Here is a 16058-nt window from a genome sequence, read left to right as displayed (position 1 = left end):
GCATTTGTGTAATTTTCATTCAAGTTACAATCTTCAGAAAGAACATTGAAACAGGTGGTAATATGCATTGATGTTTTGTGAGAGGCATCTGCATGAGACTTTTAGTTGGTGTTGATTGACGAGTTTTATTTCATAGCTGTCATTTTTCCCTACGACAGGTAACTTTCTAGAGTACAGAGAAAATTTCACAGAGAAAGAAGAAAAAAATTGAAGTAGTTCATAAGTTTCTCTTTTCGATTTAAAAAGAATAGTTTATTTCATCATACACTTAAATACTTCAGAAAGTGAAGTTAAATCTTAAATATTTTGTCTCAATACTGTTTCTTGAAAGATTGCACACAATATCATTTTATCAACTTCTGCAGAGGATTACCCAGTCTTTGTATCTAGCAAAAACGACAAGAATATTATGCAATAAAGTTTATATTTTCATGACCAAAATTTTCTTTCTTCTACCAGTCCCAGATGTTTGTGATGTCGGTTACTATGGACCAAACTGCGCAGATAAATGCCACTGTTTAAATGATGCACCATGTGACAAGACAACAGGAGAGTGTCCAAATCAGGAGTGTGCTCCTTACTTCAATATTTATGATGGAGTGAACTGCGAAGGTAATGGCAAAATATGCTCTCATGACTTTTAAAACGTCCTCTTGGCTTTTCTGAATCCATGGCAAGGGACAGGATCGTCAACATTCCTGTAGAGACAGTGTGCTTTTCTGCAATCAACAGAATGCCCCATATCCTCTGCTAAAACTGAGTAAGAAAAGTGATCATTTAATGTATTTTAGTTTTCAGTGTGACAAGTGACTTTTTTCCTCTCTCTATGTTTTTGATTTGTGGATTTTAAAACTTGTATCCCATCTGTTCCTTGGCAATTACTTTCTAGGAAATAAATGTACCTGCAGACAAAGATATTTGCAATATCATTAATGCATAGTGTAACACAAATATCAATTTCATTCGTACCAAAACTTCACCTGAATTTTAAACAGGAATAATGCGCTATAGCAGAGGCACCCTGGACATAAAGTGACATTTATAGTGTCTTTTTTCTCCCTTTTCCCTCATGCATTTTTTTTTTTCAAGAGAGCAGGGTTTACTTAAATATTTTTTTCAACCACCCAATAATGAAAGACTGTAGTTCATTTTGTTCATTTGCCACTTTAATAGCCATCAAATAATTTCCAAATATTCAATTTAAAGTGTGCATGAAATAGACTTGGATAATTGAATGTAAAAGGAGATACCCCCGTCCTCCAACTCCCTGGTTGGTCACTATGCTTAAATATCAGATTTCAAATGATATGAGCAGGCAGTGAGACAGTCTAGCAACAATAACAGAACTAAGATATTGTTTCTCTTTTCTCTTCTTTCTGTTTTCGGAGGGGGGCAATTTCTAAATAAATAAACAACGTTTTGACTAATTTTTAATTAAGGTTTTAACTTATATTGTCAACTTTGATATTTTATTGTAATTTTCTGATTAGCTAACATATTATCCTCCAACTTTCTTGATTTAGAATTTGCCAGTCGTGTGCATCAGATTACTGAATTTCAATTTTACTAAAGCAAAAGCTCCCCTCCCTGCTTGGTCTCTGCAGTTGACGTTAGAGATGGTATATGGTTCCATCTACATATATATGCAAATTTGTTTATTATATTAATTGAAATGTTTAAATTGCTTTCAAACTTTGAAATTATTAAGTGACGTTATGATTTAAATGCATTCTTCATCACTGAAGTCCTCAAAAGTTGGATCAGCTTTGATTTCGGCATTTCAGAAATGAAATGTATTAATAACGTATCTATATTATACTCATTAACTGAATATGCTAATTCGGGTGGTAAAGATAATCGCCAACCGTTGCCTACGTAGCAACCGAATTGTGTGTGTACTGTGTGTGTGTTTTGTTTTGTTTTGTTTTGTTTTTTTTTTTTGTGTGTGTGTTGTTGAACATGGAACCTTGTTCAACTTTCCCAGGTTATGCACATGATACATTGTACCGTCTACAGGACTATTGTACGTACAATAAACGATTCAAAATCAGCTCATCATGAAAGACACTTGCATCATTTGAAGATGGAAACCGGGGTACAAAATTATTGATTCTTTATCATATCATCCCTTGAATAGTTGATCTGATGTGTTTCCAGGCATCCTGGATTAAAGTTAGCAATATATTCCATATTGTACACCAATATCATGGTTACGCTAAATAGGCTAATAGCCTAATGCTCTTCTAGAATAACAAAATATTGTACTAAACAATTTCTCTGGTTCTTAAGATTTTTCTGCCAGACTACAAAACTTAACTTCAATCGAGATTTTCGCAATGATGACACCATCAAATTGAGAGAGAGAGAGAGAGAGAGAGAAAAAAAGGTGATTTATAAATTCACATGGGTCACCAAACTCTCGAGAAAGGTGTTGATCCCTTATGCAGGGCTCCACACTAAGTTTTATTTTTGGTGACCCAAAGGCAAAGATCCGACCTTTTTTGGTGGCCCGATCAGGCCACCAAATTGTTTATTTCTGAAATTTTGGTGGCCTGACGTGCGTTTTTGGTGGCCCCGGGCCACCGGGCCACCGTTAGTGTCGAGCCCTGCCTTATGACATTGACTGATTAGTGTAAAGTGTCTTCCTTTCATTGTTTTAAGTTTGTATTAGTATAAACTGATAAGAGTAAGTCCATTGTCTTAAGTTTGTATTAGTAACTAATAACAGTGAATCCATTGTCTTTTGTTTGCATGATCCACCAGAGTGCCCTGGAGCATTCTATGGCCTTGGGTGTGTAGAGCCGTGCCACTGTGTTGAAAGCACCTGTGACAAAGTGTCTGGAATCTGTACAGGACAGTGTCTACCAAACTGGTTTGAGAAGGACTGTCAAACAGGTAACTATCTGAAGGGAGTGCAACTTTTAAAATTGTTTTTATTGAACCATCTTTGTTTGTTGGAAAGACTAGAGTAATAATTGTCACACCAGACCTCAACATGCCTCGCTTGTTGCTTTTTCTTCTGGATCTTTTCCTTTCTAAACGGACATTTTTCTTTTTTCCGTATTTTATATGAATTTCATATACCTAGATAAAAAGAAATATATTTCAATGGTGAGATCGGATAAATATAAACGATATGAATAATTTAAAGAATTAAGTAAATATTGTTGAGATTGGATAGGCCTAAATGTTAAACGATATTAAGTAACTGATATTTTGCTGTCATTGCTGCTGCGAGTTGTCAGCTAGGACAAGTTTGTTTACATCATAATAATAATGATTTTGTTTGTTATAGTCTTCTCGACAAACAGAGTTCGATTCGAAATTGAGCTTTTTTTAGTATGTATTTTTGATCGCTGTGGAGTGTCCTTATGTTTCATTGGAAGTAATTCAGTTGAGATGTGCAAAACAATCACTAATTTTGTAATACATAAACTGAGGTACCATGATGTCGCACCTCGCACCCATCCATCAGCACACATACTTTCACACGCACATTCTGTATGACTTGCTCTATTCCTTCCTTCTCTCCTTGTCTGCTTTCAGTAATTCGTAAGCAAATATTTATGATCTTGATATGGTCAATATGTTGTTCCTATTTAAAATATGGATGAAATAAATTTATGTACACATAAAAATGTCCAATGTCGGTATTATTTACCTGACGAGTTCAATTTAGAATTTTCTAGTAATGAACATTTTTTCAGTATATTACACGTTAATGTTCGCAGTCTTCAAAGAAACTTTGAAAACATGCAATTATTGTTGTCTTCGATAGATATGAAATTTTCAGTTATTGGTGTCACAGAAACATGGCTTAACGACAAATCTTCCCCTTTATATAACATTGATGGATATTATGTTGTCCGGTCTGACAGAAAATGCGGACGAGGGGGCGGAGTTGCCTTGTTCATATCACACTCGTTATCGTTTAAAGTGAGACCTGATTTGATATATAACGGAAATGAATTTGATTGCATGTGTGTTGAAATTAATATGTGTAATAGAAGTAATATAATACTTTGCGTTGTATACAGGCTCCCCTCATACAGACAGTAATTCATTTTTGGAAAATTTGGAAGTTTTATTAGAGCTGATCAATCAAGAAAACAAAGATGTTTATTTGATGGGCGATTTCAATATTGATCTTTTGAATCAAGGAAATAATGCTAAGAATAAGTTTTGCAATATTTTGCAAGCAAATTTCTGTAATGTCACTATTGATAAGCCCTCGAGAATTACGGTTAACTCATCAACATTGATTGATAATATTTTTACTAATATTGACACTGATCATTCGAAATCTGGTCTTTTGTGTAGTGATGTATCTGATCATTTACCTATATTTTTTTTTATCTGTGACGAGACACAATATTCCCATGTCAAGCAAACAGAAAATAAGAAAAAGCGCAAATTCACATCAGAAAATATATCATTACTCAACGACGATTTACTTTCGGAAACATGGGATGATGTATCACTTGCGCAGACCCAAATATTGCTTATGATACGTTCTGGAATATATTTTTTTCTTATTTTAACAAACATATCCCGCTATCGAAAGGAAAAGTAAGAGAAAAATTAAAAATCCATGGATAACAAAAGGTATCCTAATAATGACAACGTTAATCGATATAAATTATATAGAAATAAATTGACACAAATTATAAGGCTTTCCCGTAGGATGTTTTATACAGAATCCTTTCAAAATGCTACTGGAAATATGTCAGCCACTTGGAAAGTTATTAATGATGTTATTGTTAAGCAAAGTAATATGTCAACATTTCAAATTATGCGTGCCGGTCAAACACTCAGTAACCCCAGGGATGGATGTAGCATGTTGTTTCAAGGAGTATTTTGTTGATATAGGTCCAAGTCAAGCTTCAAAAAAAGATCTCACACAAACTGATTTCTCACAGTATTTAGGTGCGTCAAACAGATTATGGTGAGATTCTTGACATTGTTCACTCGTTAAAATCAAGTTATGCAACTGGTCATGATGAAATGAGAACGCATTTTTTAAAACAGATTATTGGTAGTATAATGACACCCTTAGTGTACATTTGTAATTTGTCACTCTCAACTGGTACATTTCCGAATGCATGTAAAATTGCTAAAGTCATTCCGATATATAAAAAAGATGACTCTTCTCTTGTATCAAATTACCGTCCTATTTCTATTCTTCCTAGCATTTCTAAGGTAATATAAAGGCTTGCTTATAACAGATTGTATGATTTTTTTTGACACAATATGATATATTTAACCAAGACCAGTATGGTTTCAGGAAATTTCATTCTACAGATATGGCACTAGCCCAATTATACGATAGAGTGTCGACTGCCTTAGCTGAACAAAAACATGTCATCGGTGTCTTCATGGACCTAAGCAAGGCATTCGACACTCTTGACCACACTATCCTCATACGTAAATTGCAGTCCTATGGTGTTCGTGGCATTCCACTTGAATGGTTTAAAGATTACTTGTCGAATAGAAAGCGATATGTGTACCATGAATCTGTTAACTCTGAAGTATTACCCATACAATGTGGAGTCCCACAAGGATCCATATTGGGACCGCTATTATTTCTACTGTATGTAAATGATATTTCAAACTCATCTAAGTCACTGCAATTTGCTGATGACACCAATGTATTTTGTTCCAATTCTGATTTTCATTCGCTCCTAAGAACTCTCAATACTGAATTACCGAAATTATCTATGTGGTTTGAGAGTATAGATTATCACTTAATCTGAAAAAGACAAATTTTATGTATTTCTATAACAAGAAGCATAATAATGAAATGCAACAATTAAATATTATGGTGGATGGTGTATTATTGGAACGAAAAGAGAGTATTACATTCCTCGGAATATATATAAATGAAAATATGAAATGGAACGTTCATGTACAATATATCTCTGATAAAGTGTGTCGTAATGTTGGTATACTTCAGAAGTTAAAGTATTATGTCCCTCAGAATATTTTATTTATGTTATATAATTCGTTGATATTATCGCACATTTCTTATTGTAACATTGTATGGGCAACTTCAAAAAGCCACATTGATAGTATATTACTTTTGCAAAAGAAAACTATACGTATATGCACCAACTCAGGTTATCGAGACCATTCAGATCCTTTATTCGCAGAATTAAGAACACTTAAGGTAAATGACATAATTTTTTTGCAAAACTCACTCTTTATGTTTCGTTTACATAATGGTCAGTTGCCTTCTTCTTTTTACTCACTATTTCAATTAAACAAGGACATTCTTATCCAACAAGACAATATGAAAAGTTTCACTTATATAATCCCAAAACAGTGATGGCTCTGAAATCTGTCAGACACACCGGACCTGATGTTTGGAATTCTCTTCCTTCTGAAATTCGAAGCTTAAAGTCCATGTATTCTTTTAGGAAAGCTGTAAAAACAAAGTTGTTATCTGAATACCAGTAATTCCATTGTTATTGTTAATGTATTATACACGAAAATTTTTTCGTAGAAATATCGACGCATTTAATCTATTATGTAATAATGATTATGTAACCGACCATGACCTGTATCAACTGTCCACCTGTACCTCAGTGAGGAAATATTTTGTCATGTCTTGCTAATCAGTGATACAGGTGATTTTACTTTGTATAAACCTTTAGTGAAAGCAGACAAACCTCTCCTTTCCCTTACTCCTTTCAACTATCCTATCCCTATGCAAGTCATCCCTCCCTCCTATTCTCCTTCCGATGTATTATAGTATTATGTTACGCTACTGGGGCTGCACGCAAATCAACCTACGCTTATGCTGTGGCCCCTCTGTATTATTCATTGTTGTATGTTTTGTTGTACTCTTGCTGTACATTGTACACAGGCAATGAAGAAGAAAATACTCTGCGAACAATTTATATTTATGTTTGTACATGAATGTGTACATGTACAATGATGATACAGAAACCAATAAATCAAATCAAAATCAAATCAAATCAAAAGACCTTCACTTCGTACAAAGCTTATGAATAATTCTCATGTGAATATAACACCTAGTATACTCTCTTTCCTTTCAGGAATTTCCAGTCTCACCAGTGTCAAAGTAAATCCTTATCAGCCGTCATCCCTCACCTGTGTTGTTGAAGGAGACCCACCACCTAATGCAACAGATATCAATCTCTACCGGCTCATAGATGGTGTACGTAATGATTCTGGCATAAGTCGAGATCAGAGTTCCTTGGATGCATCTGGAGAAAAGCGTATGATAGTCTTTACAGTTAGTCAAGAGACTTCTGGAGAATATGAATGTGTCCTAAATGAAGATCAAGCAAGTCTTAGTGTTGATACAATGACTTACGGTAAGACATGAATATGTATCGTTGGATGTGCATTATGTTTCTATGATATTATGTGTGATATATAACACAGTTATTTGCAACTTATTTACGTCAAAAGCTTGGTTAAAGCTATAACACCTGTTCATTTGAACTTGGAAGGAACCAACGAAAAGGACGAAAGTTGGTTATAGCATCTGGTGTTTCAAGACATTGGCCAGATGTCAAAAATAAACTGTTCATTAATTGTGTTTGCTTTTCTCGTGAACCAAAACAGGTAGAGGTCGGGAGTGTGTATTAAAGTGACAGAAGGATTCTTTTTAAAATTCTTGTAGTCCCCATGTTTTTGGTGTCTGTGACATAATTTGGAGATCAAACCAAATAGTTGTTAGTTCCAAATTCATGGCAGATGTTCAAGACTGTGTAAAGGCATTTTTTAATATTTCTTTTTAAGGTTAATACCTTTAGTGGATGGGAATACACAGTTTTCATGAATGCCGTAGAGTGGCTTCATGGCAATGGGAATGGGGTGAATGAATAGGTTGTAAGTGACTTGTTACATATACAGTGTACCGTGCAGAATACTACACTTTGTATATACAATATCCCTTCATATATAGCTGTCTTACTTCCATCCAGATTTGACTAGTCACTGGCTATACATATATTTGAAATAATTAACTCTTCCCAGCAGCATTCCTTTTACCTGTGAAAGAACCTTTGTATCATCAATGAAATTAGTTATAGAATTGATGTTTGACATTTAGATTGCATGACTGCAGTGTTAGCAATGTTACAAAAGCTAATAGAATATCAATCATGGTATGATAGGCAAAGTGAATATGCACCAGGTCTTCTTTGCAAGTTTAGCTACATATAACATATTTCAGTGCACTCTTTTATATGAAATCATGATGTATAACATTCATGATATCAAGTCAAACTCTTCATGATGTCATTAACAAAGGCAGAACATCATTGCTTAAAATAGGAAGTCAAATATATTTCTTTAAGCAAAATGCAAAAAGAAAACGATGAATGAATCGGAAGATATCTTATGAAACTTTAAAATTCCTATTTGATATCAGAGTTGCGGTAGGTAGTAGAAGTGGGTTTTGGTAAATGCTGCATTATCCAATTTGTAGCCTCACACAATGTACTTTGTTTACATTGATAAAATCTATATCGTAAAGGAGACCTCCGGATGATTTTCAGACTTTAACATTTGAACAACGATAAATTACTTATACTGAGTACAGAGTTTCAGAATTTATCGTGATTGGGATGAGGAATAAGAATATTTTCAAAATCTATAAACAAATTCAAAGAACAAGGACGATGATATGGCAGCCTCACCATAAGAATGTATGAGTTGGGACTCAAGGAAACAGAACAAGAGAAGAAGGTATGCATACATTCTACACAGGTAAACTTGTCAATCAAGCAGGATTGTAGTGGAATTACACTGATACATTCCTGAAGTTTGTGAGGCTCCTATGTCATCAAAGCTGTTCAGTGTAATTGGTTTGATATTTTTCAGAGTATTTGTTTCTCTGTTCAAAGACCACAATAAATTGGACATGGAGCTGTCGATTTATGAACTACACGATGTGAAATTATGGAAGTCATCTGGAATGCCTCTTTAAGAATTGCTGCAACATATTTGCTGCAGATAAATGAAGTTCTAAAATCTGAAAATAGTGTGTAGACGATCTCAAATTACATCTTCCACCATTTGAACTCTATTTGCAATATAGCGAAAGGCTCCCCAAAGGCACTCTTGTCTGGATTACTTGGCTTACTATTGAGTTGTTTTGGAGTAGGGCCTACATTTTGAGATCAAAATTGTGAAATAGTACAAGTTGGTTTTGACTTTAATTGCCGGAGCACCCTCCCTGTTCAGTACTTGGTATGTGGAACTCTACTAGTATGTGATGATAAAATCGTGTCAAGCAGTACGGGCTTGTAGTATTGAATCACATGCAGCTATCAAACTCACTCTCGACCTATAATGGATACTGCTATGGCTTGATATGATATTGTTGTAACCAATGTGGTTAAATATGAAACATCACATGGCAACCACAATCGGGTATGCTCTGAGACTACATTGCTTCCGAAGTAACTGTTTAAGTAATATTTTGCATTTTCGTTGTTACTCAACTGAAATCGTGTATAATAAGCATTATTTAATGTATTTCTTCGCAGTTTTCTCCATTTAAAGACAAAACACATAACAATTTACGCAGTCTTATGAAAACTCTTTTTTACCTTTAATCAAGATCATGATTCTTTTTGTGATATGTCTTTTACAGTCCTGCCTGTACTTGTAGCTGCACCAATAGTGACTGCATCAACATCCAGCTCTCTTACCATTGAGTGGATGGCTTGGAATGAGCAGACTGATATTGGAGACCCACCTGTAACAGAATATATCACCTATTACAGGATTCCTGATGGAAACTGGAATTATGGACAAATAGTAGCAGCCTCAATGACGTCTGCAACATTAACTGGTTTAGATCCAGACACTGACTATGAGGTCAGTGTAGCAGCGGTCAGGGAGGGTCCAGGAGGGACAGGACCCAGGTCCAATGCTTTCCTAACAGCAACCAAGTGTGCAAGTAAGATCTCACAAATAAATGATTCTTGCATGTAGTTATTTTCACTGCAAGTGATGGACAAATTGCCATTTATATAGACATCAGCTAACATGGATTATTTATGTCTTCGAGTAATAGCCATGGAAAAAATCTTGGCCATACATTCTCAGGTTAGATTTAAACCCACGACATACTGATTGCTGGACAGGAGTTACAGTATATCCACTAGACTACCTAGCTTCTATTAGTATAGCCAGTGACGGTTCTCATCTCTTATAGAAGGGGTAACTGTATATCTTTACTCACTGGTTATTAATTTTGTCAAGTCAGTTCCCATAAAGATAACTTGATGCAAGAATGTTTAATATAAATAGATATGTGTTAAGACAAACACAATTAAGACTTTCATGCTAATGAACAAATTTCTTCACAATGCAGTATTGAAAATTCGGGGGGGGGGGGGTATTTTCACTGATCACAGTTACAACATATAAAAAGTTGGATTAGAATGTTTATGCAGTGCCAGAAGTCATTGATCATTTTTCTTGAACTTATTTCGTGTATGGAGGATGGAAGGCCAGATTACTGAGATTTATGTAAAGTCCAATGAAATCAGCGTGAGGGTCGGAATTTGCTATAGCATGATATCTTCAGATTTCTTAGACGACATAGTAACTTTCATATTCAAAAATGAATGCAATGGATATTTGTTGATTTAATATAGCAAAGCCATATCCTGTGAAAGCCAGATTTAAAAAAAAAAGCAGGTAAACATAAAAAAGCAGTATATATGAGTCACAATCTAACACTTGCAGTGAAAGTAAACAATTATCAAATGACAGCATTAAATGCATATGATGCATAGCATATACATAAAACTTACAATGTATAATTGCCATGAATCATGAGACCATATCAGCTTATTTGAGGGATAAATGTTGCTCTGTTCTTACACTGCTGAGAAGAACCAAGCTCATTCTGCTTGTCATTTTTTAATGATGTACAGTGGAAACTTTTGTGTGGCAATCCACTTCATCTATCTTTTTGTGCAAATATGAACAAAGACCCCACTGATAACCACTGGTTTGCACAGATTAAAAAAAATGTTATTAATCAATAATAATCTGAACCTTTCTGACTTTACTGTATCTTGAAATGTCATAAAACAATACATCCCTAATGAGAACTTACATTTCAATTGTATAACAAAAACCAAACAGTCCTTACCAGGGCTCGCCACACAGTGATCTGACCTCTCAGGCATACATCCTTATCACAAAAGAATAAACCAACACTTTTTTATCTGGCACATCCACACGCTGATCTTTCCGTCATAGGAGTTCACTTCCTATTAATAAAAAATGCTCAATCCTTTTCAGGACTATACACATGGCAACTCCAACTTCATATTACACGAAATATTAAACAACACTAGGAAACTCTTTCCCCTCTTCATATTTTTCTGTTCACCTCCTTCACCTCTTCTCTCCACAGCCCTTTTAAGGACTTCCCACAGGGTGGACCTCAAACTTCTCCCTTTGTTACATTCTCACCACCATGCAAATCCTTCAAAGAGCATATATAATCGATACCTTAATCAATTTGTATTTAATGATGCCCAATAGCAGCTATTAATTTATCAGTTGTCAATCACTTAAATTACAAATTATACACATCAACCATTTGTTGATTTTTCTCTTCACTTCTTTTGTGTCAGGTCCCAGTGCCTCCCCAATCCCTGTCTCAGCAACAGCAAATGCTCCCAGACAAATCAATGTCACGTGGCAGGTATGTATTTTACACGGTGTCTTGATATTTTAAAAGGGAAGCCTACTAACTAAAATAATATGATAGAGATAATTCTCATCTCGTTAGTTTTGTAGATGGTATTTTAATTGAGGAGTACATTCACAACAAACTGAGTGTACACTTCTCATTATTTCATGTAATTCACATGTAATGGATCCTTACTGTTTGGTGACCATTTATCCAGTGCCAATGTGAATCACCAGTGTATCAGCTGGAAACAATTTTTCACTTTAACTATAAAAAAGGTCTAGCTCCGCTTTCAATTTAGTAGGTTGGTTGCCTCTCCTAACGTTCTTTTTTGTGCAAATTTATTAATTATATCTCTACAAATGTATCTTGATTTCGAAGGTCATTTTATTAGTTTACGTTTTCATTTTCTGTTGTGAAGTATCTGGAAAGGAAAATACACAAGTGTGATACTCCAACTCAGTGTTTGTTGAGGATTTCTCTGTCAAAGCTTTGTTTCTAATAATAATGCAGCTAAATAGCGCTGTCATTATAGTGAAACCTAATGAGTATACATGTATACCTATATGCATATATATTGCATCAACATAGTGGGTAGTCTTACATTTCATGATATACAGGATCATTTCGAAGAATATGTTGTCAATTCAGAACCAAAGTTTCCATGCTTTGCACAATCGAATACAGTTGTTAAAATGACATGGAACTATTAGTCCTTTAAAAGAAAAAAACATTTAAAGCAGTATAATATCTAGTCAGAAAAACAGAAATCTCTGCTATCGTGTTAAATTTATCAAATCTATGTTAATTTGCAATTCATCTTTTAAGATACATGAATGACTATAAAAAAAATGTTGGATATGATATGCTTTGAATTCAGAGAAGAATTCTTTCAACAAGAATTCTTTGTTTATTAAAGACATATTCAATGCTTACAGAAATAACAATATGCCTTATATTGTTAGCCCAGCTCCCCAAAAGTAGTTTTGCACCTCAAAGGCATTTTTAAACATGTTGAGATTTTTAAAGTAAATCTATGATTCAATTGTACTCAAATTATTAAAAAAAAATAGAATTGTCGGTAACAAGTCAATGAAATGTGTACTTTTGATGAAAAATTATTTCCATTGAATTTTCCTTGTATGTTCTTTTTTGGTATCCAAAATGACGTTATGAAGTGTAGTACAGTAAACTCAGTATAACGAAAATCCATGGGACCAAGGTTCAATTGTGTTCTTTATATCAAATATGTTATGTGTTATGTATATTTTTCCCTCTTTAAAGATAGCTGGGACGAGGAAACAGTTGGTATTTCACATTCTCATTGCACTGCAACTGGTTATTGAATGTCTTCTTTTTTTCTGGATTTGCTGGTGCTTGTGTTCCCTTCTTAATACACGCAATGTTCACATTTCTAATACTGTCTAAACGGTATCATTGTTATTATATATTAAGTCATATTGTATTGCCAGAACGACAATGGTTCATCCGCTTACAGCATGTGGCTTTTCCGACCCCTAACCTGCACTAGAGAAGAATTTGCTATATAACTGTATAATTGTATTTTTTTATTTTGTTTTTCTCTTATGTTCCGATCATTGTTGTACCCGTGCTCCCCTTCTCAATCTTAAACTCGTTTTTAACTGGGACCTACGCTCAACAAGCTCGCTTTTAAGTAGGTTCCTTCATATTTCTTTAGCATTCATTCACAGATTCCAAACTTAACAGATCGACCACTATTATGTTTTATATATTTGCAATATTCTATATATGTCATGTATTTCATTTAATTTTGTTATATTTGATGTAATTTTTCATCGAGAAATATGAAAATATATTGAAATTGAAATTGAATTTGAAATTCTTTGTTATATCAGCAGTCAATAAACGTTATAAAACAAAATTAATTCATTGGGTCCGGTGAAACTGGTTGTTATATCAGGTATTGTGTTATATCATCTCTTTATGTCAAGTTTTCACTGTAGTCTCCTTATCCAGCGATGACAGCACCAAACTTTTAAAAATTCCTAACTTTAAAATCGTTTTTCTTCAAACCTGTAATGATGTGTTCTACTTTTAAATATCGCTGCATTCACTTCATCCATATCATTTGGGTTACTTCTTTAATCAAATGCCAGGGCCAAACCAACATGGATATGCAGAATATGGTTTCTGTCCTACCTCTTAGCATTCTAGAACAACACTAGTTTGAACATGGTGTTGAATTGAACTGTTTAGTCAAACATTGGTTGAAGTGAACAGGTAAAATGTATATATACTAAAAGACCGGTCTGCGAACGAATTACTTATTGTATCAGACATAGAGCCAATTTCCTGAAGATATTTGCAATGACTACAACTAATACTATTTGCATTGAGTAGCAATGATGCATGAAAAAAGCAACAACTAATGAACAAAGAAGATATAAAGGACAAGTCCACCTTCATTTACATGTGGATTGAGTTAAGGCAACAATATTAGTAGAACACATCAGTGAAAGTTTGGGGGAAAATCGGAAAATCCGTTCAAAAGTTAGGATTTTTTTTTAATAAAGTATCTGCGCATTCACTGCTGGATGAGAAGACTAGTGTATTATGTCACATGCGTATACAATGACATATATATATATATATATATATATATATATATATATATATATTAGGATCATAGTAGAATCGCCATCTATAATAACATGGGGCTGTAATGATTCAAGCCCTTCAATTATTTTCCAGGCACCACCCAATGGAACAGGAGAATGCAGAAGTGGCTTCATTGCCTACACAGTCCACTACACAGCAGAAATCTCAGACTTTTCTGGATCTAAATTACCAGAAACATTTCCTAGTACTGAGGTCATCCTGACAGACCTAGAACCATATCTAGAGTACACCATCTCAGTGACTGCTGCCAACAAAGATTCAGAAAGTGGTCCAAGCAATGAGATGATCGTAAGGACACTGGAAGAAAGTAAGACATGTCTAAAGTGCTGATTGCGCTAACATTATTTCCTACCAAAATTCACTTTTGAACTTTTTACATAAACATATTTCTGATGTGTACCAAACATATTTTTTTTTTTTGCATGCTCTAGAATGCTTTGCGTTACAATGACAGATTCATAGGGACCATGTAGGCCTCAATCCTTTTTCATCATTTTTTTTTTGTTGTTGTTGTCAATATCCTCATAAAAATAGGAATTGGGAAGGTTGACATGGTATTAAAGTGGCCAGGTGAAACAGAGTTACGAATGAACTCATGATAACATGCTTGACTGCATCTAAACTTTAAAGGCAATTCTTAGATTGTGGTGTTTGATGGCTGCTTTTCTTTCTGATGCTGTAAAAGGTTTTAGGAAATTTGGTGGAACAACTTACATGTTTTAGAAGCAAGTTGTTGCTGTACAGCTCATTAAAAAAAAACTTTCTCCTTTTCGCATGGTGACACTTAAATACTGGCAAGTAAAAAGTGAGGAAAGGAAAGAGAGAAATTGTTGAGATGTTATAGAAACTTTTGAGCCTGACAAATTTGACAATATCAAAATCAGACATCTTAGACCTCATTTTCATTAATCTTTTTATTGTGGTGAAAGTCATAATGGCTAGACAACTGTAAATAGTGATAATAATGCAAGATCCATGCTTATACGAACACATCCAAGCATATACAATAGATATATTTCTTAAAAGATACTTCCGTTATGTCGTGCCTGTTCTTTTTACCAGCTCCACCCTCACCAGTTAATGTAGCAATATCAGACACTAGCCAGGATTCCCTCACTGTGACATGGTCTGCAGCCACTCCTAAACACCTTAATGGAGCAATTCAGGCCTACAGGCTGCAGTATCGCCGTACAGCACCAGAAATGGACAGTAATTACACTGTGATCACAGTCGATGATGGAGAGTTTGATGTGATATACCCTATCCTTGACCTCTTGGCTGGAAGTATGTATTCAGTACAGGTATGTTTGTCCTTCATCCTTTCATTCTATTCTCCCGAAACTCCTTGCTAGCTAGCCTTTATCGAGATATATGCTTTAACAAAGAATAATTACAGTGTATTGCACAGATCTGTAACTTGCATTCACCAGATTCTTATAGCTTGACCTGTTTATAGCAATCACAGATCTGGTCATAACTTCTTAAATTTCTCAAATGAACCTTTCTGAAAATGCTTTTATAGTCTCTGTAAGAGCTAATTCTACATGATAGCATACGTAGGCCTTCACATATGCATAGAGGTGTAGGCCGAATAGACACACGCATGTAATGGTGACCATGCATCATAACACCAATAAAGTGTTACACTGATTTTGTGTTTGGTGTTTTTTGACAGTGCTTACCATGTCTGAAAAAAAAAATA

The 16058-nt window shown here is 34.6% G+C and overlaps 1 protein-coding gene across 1 annotated transcript in view; it reads left to right on the top strand.

Moving 5' to 3' along the window:
* Window positions 1-16058, top strand: part of LOC140236481 (receptor-type tyrosine-protein phosphatase T-like) — a 98452-nt gene that overhangs the window by 47182 nt on the left and 35212 nt on the right. Inside the window, exons 9-15 of the mRNA XM_072316404.1 lie at window positions 460-612; window positions 2764-2895; window positions 7059-7241; window positions 9632-9940; window positions 11637-11707; window positions 14429-14663; window positions 15419-15657. Coding sequence (XP_072172505.1) covers window positions 460-612; window positions 2764-2895; window positions 7059-7241; window positions 9632-9940; window positions 11637-11707; window positions 14429-14663; window positions 15419-15657 — 1322 coding nt within the window. The remainder of the gene's footprint in view (window positions 1-459; window positions 613-2763; window positions 2896-7058; window positions 7242-9631; window positions 9941-11636; window positions 11708-14428; window positions 14664-15418; window positions 15658-16058) is intronic.

Source organism: Diadema setosum, chromosome 13 (assembly GCF_964275005.1).
Source record: "Diadema setosum chromosome 13, eeDiaSeto1, whole genome shotgun sequence".
NCBI classification, from domain to species: Eukaryota; Metazoa; Echinodermata; class Echinoidea; order Diadematoida; family Diadematidae; genus Diadema; species Diadema setosum.
The sequence above is the reverse complement of the archived record's forward strand: the minus strand, read 5'-3'. Positions and strand labels throughout refer to the sequence as shown.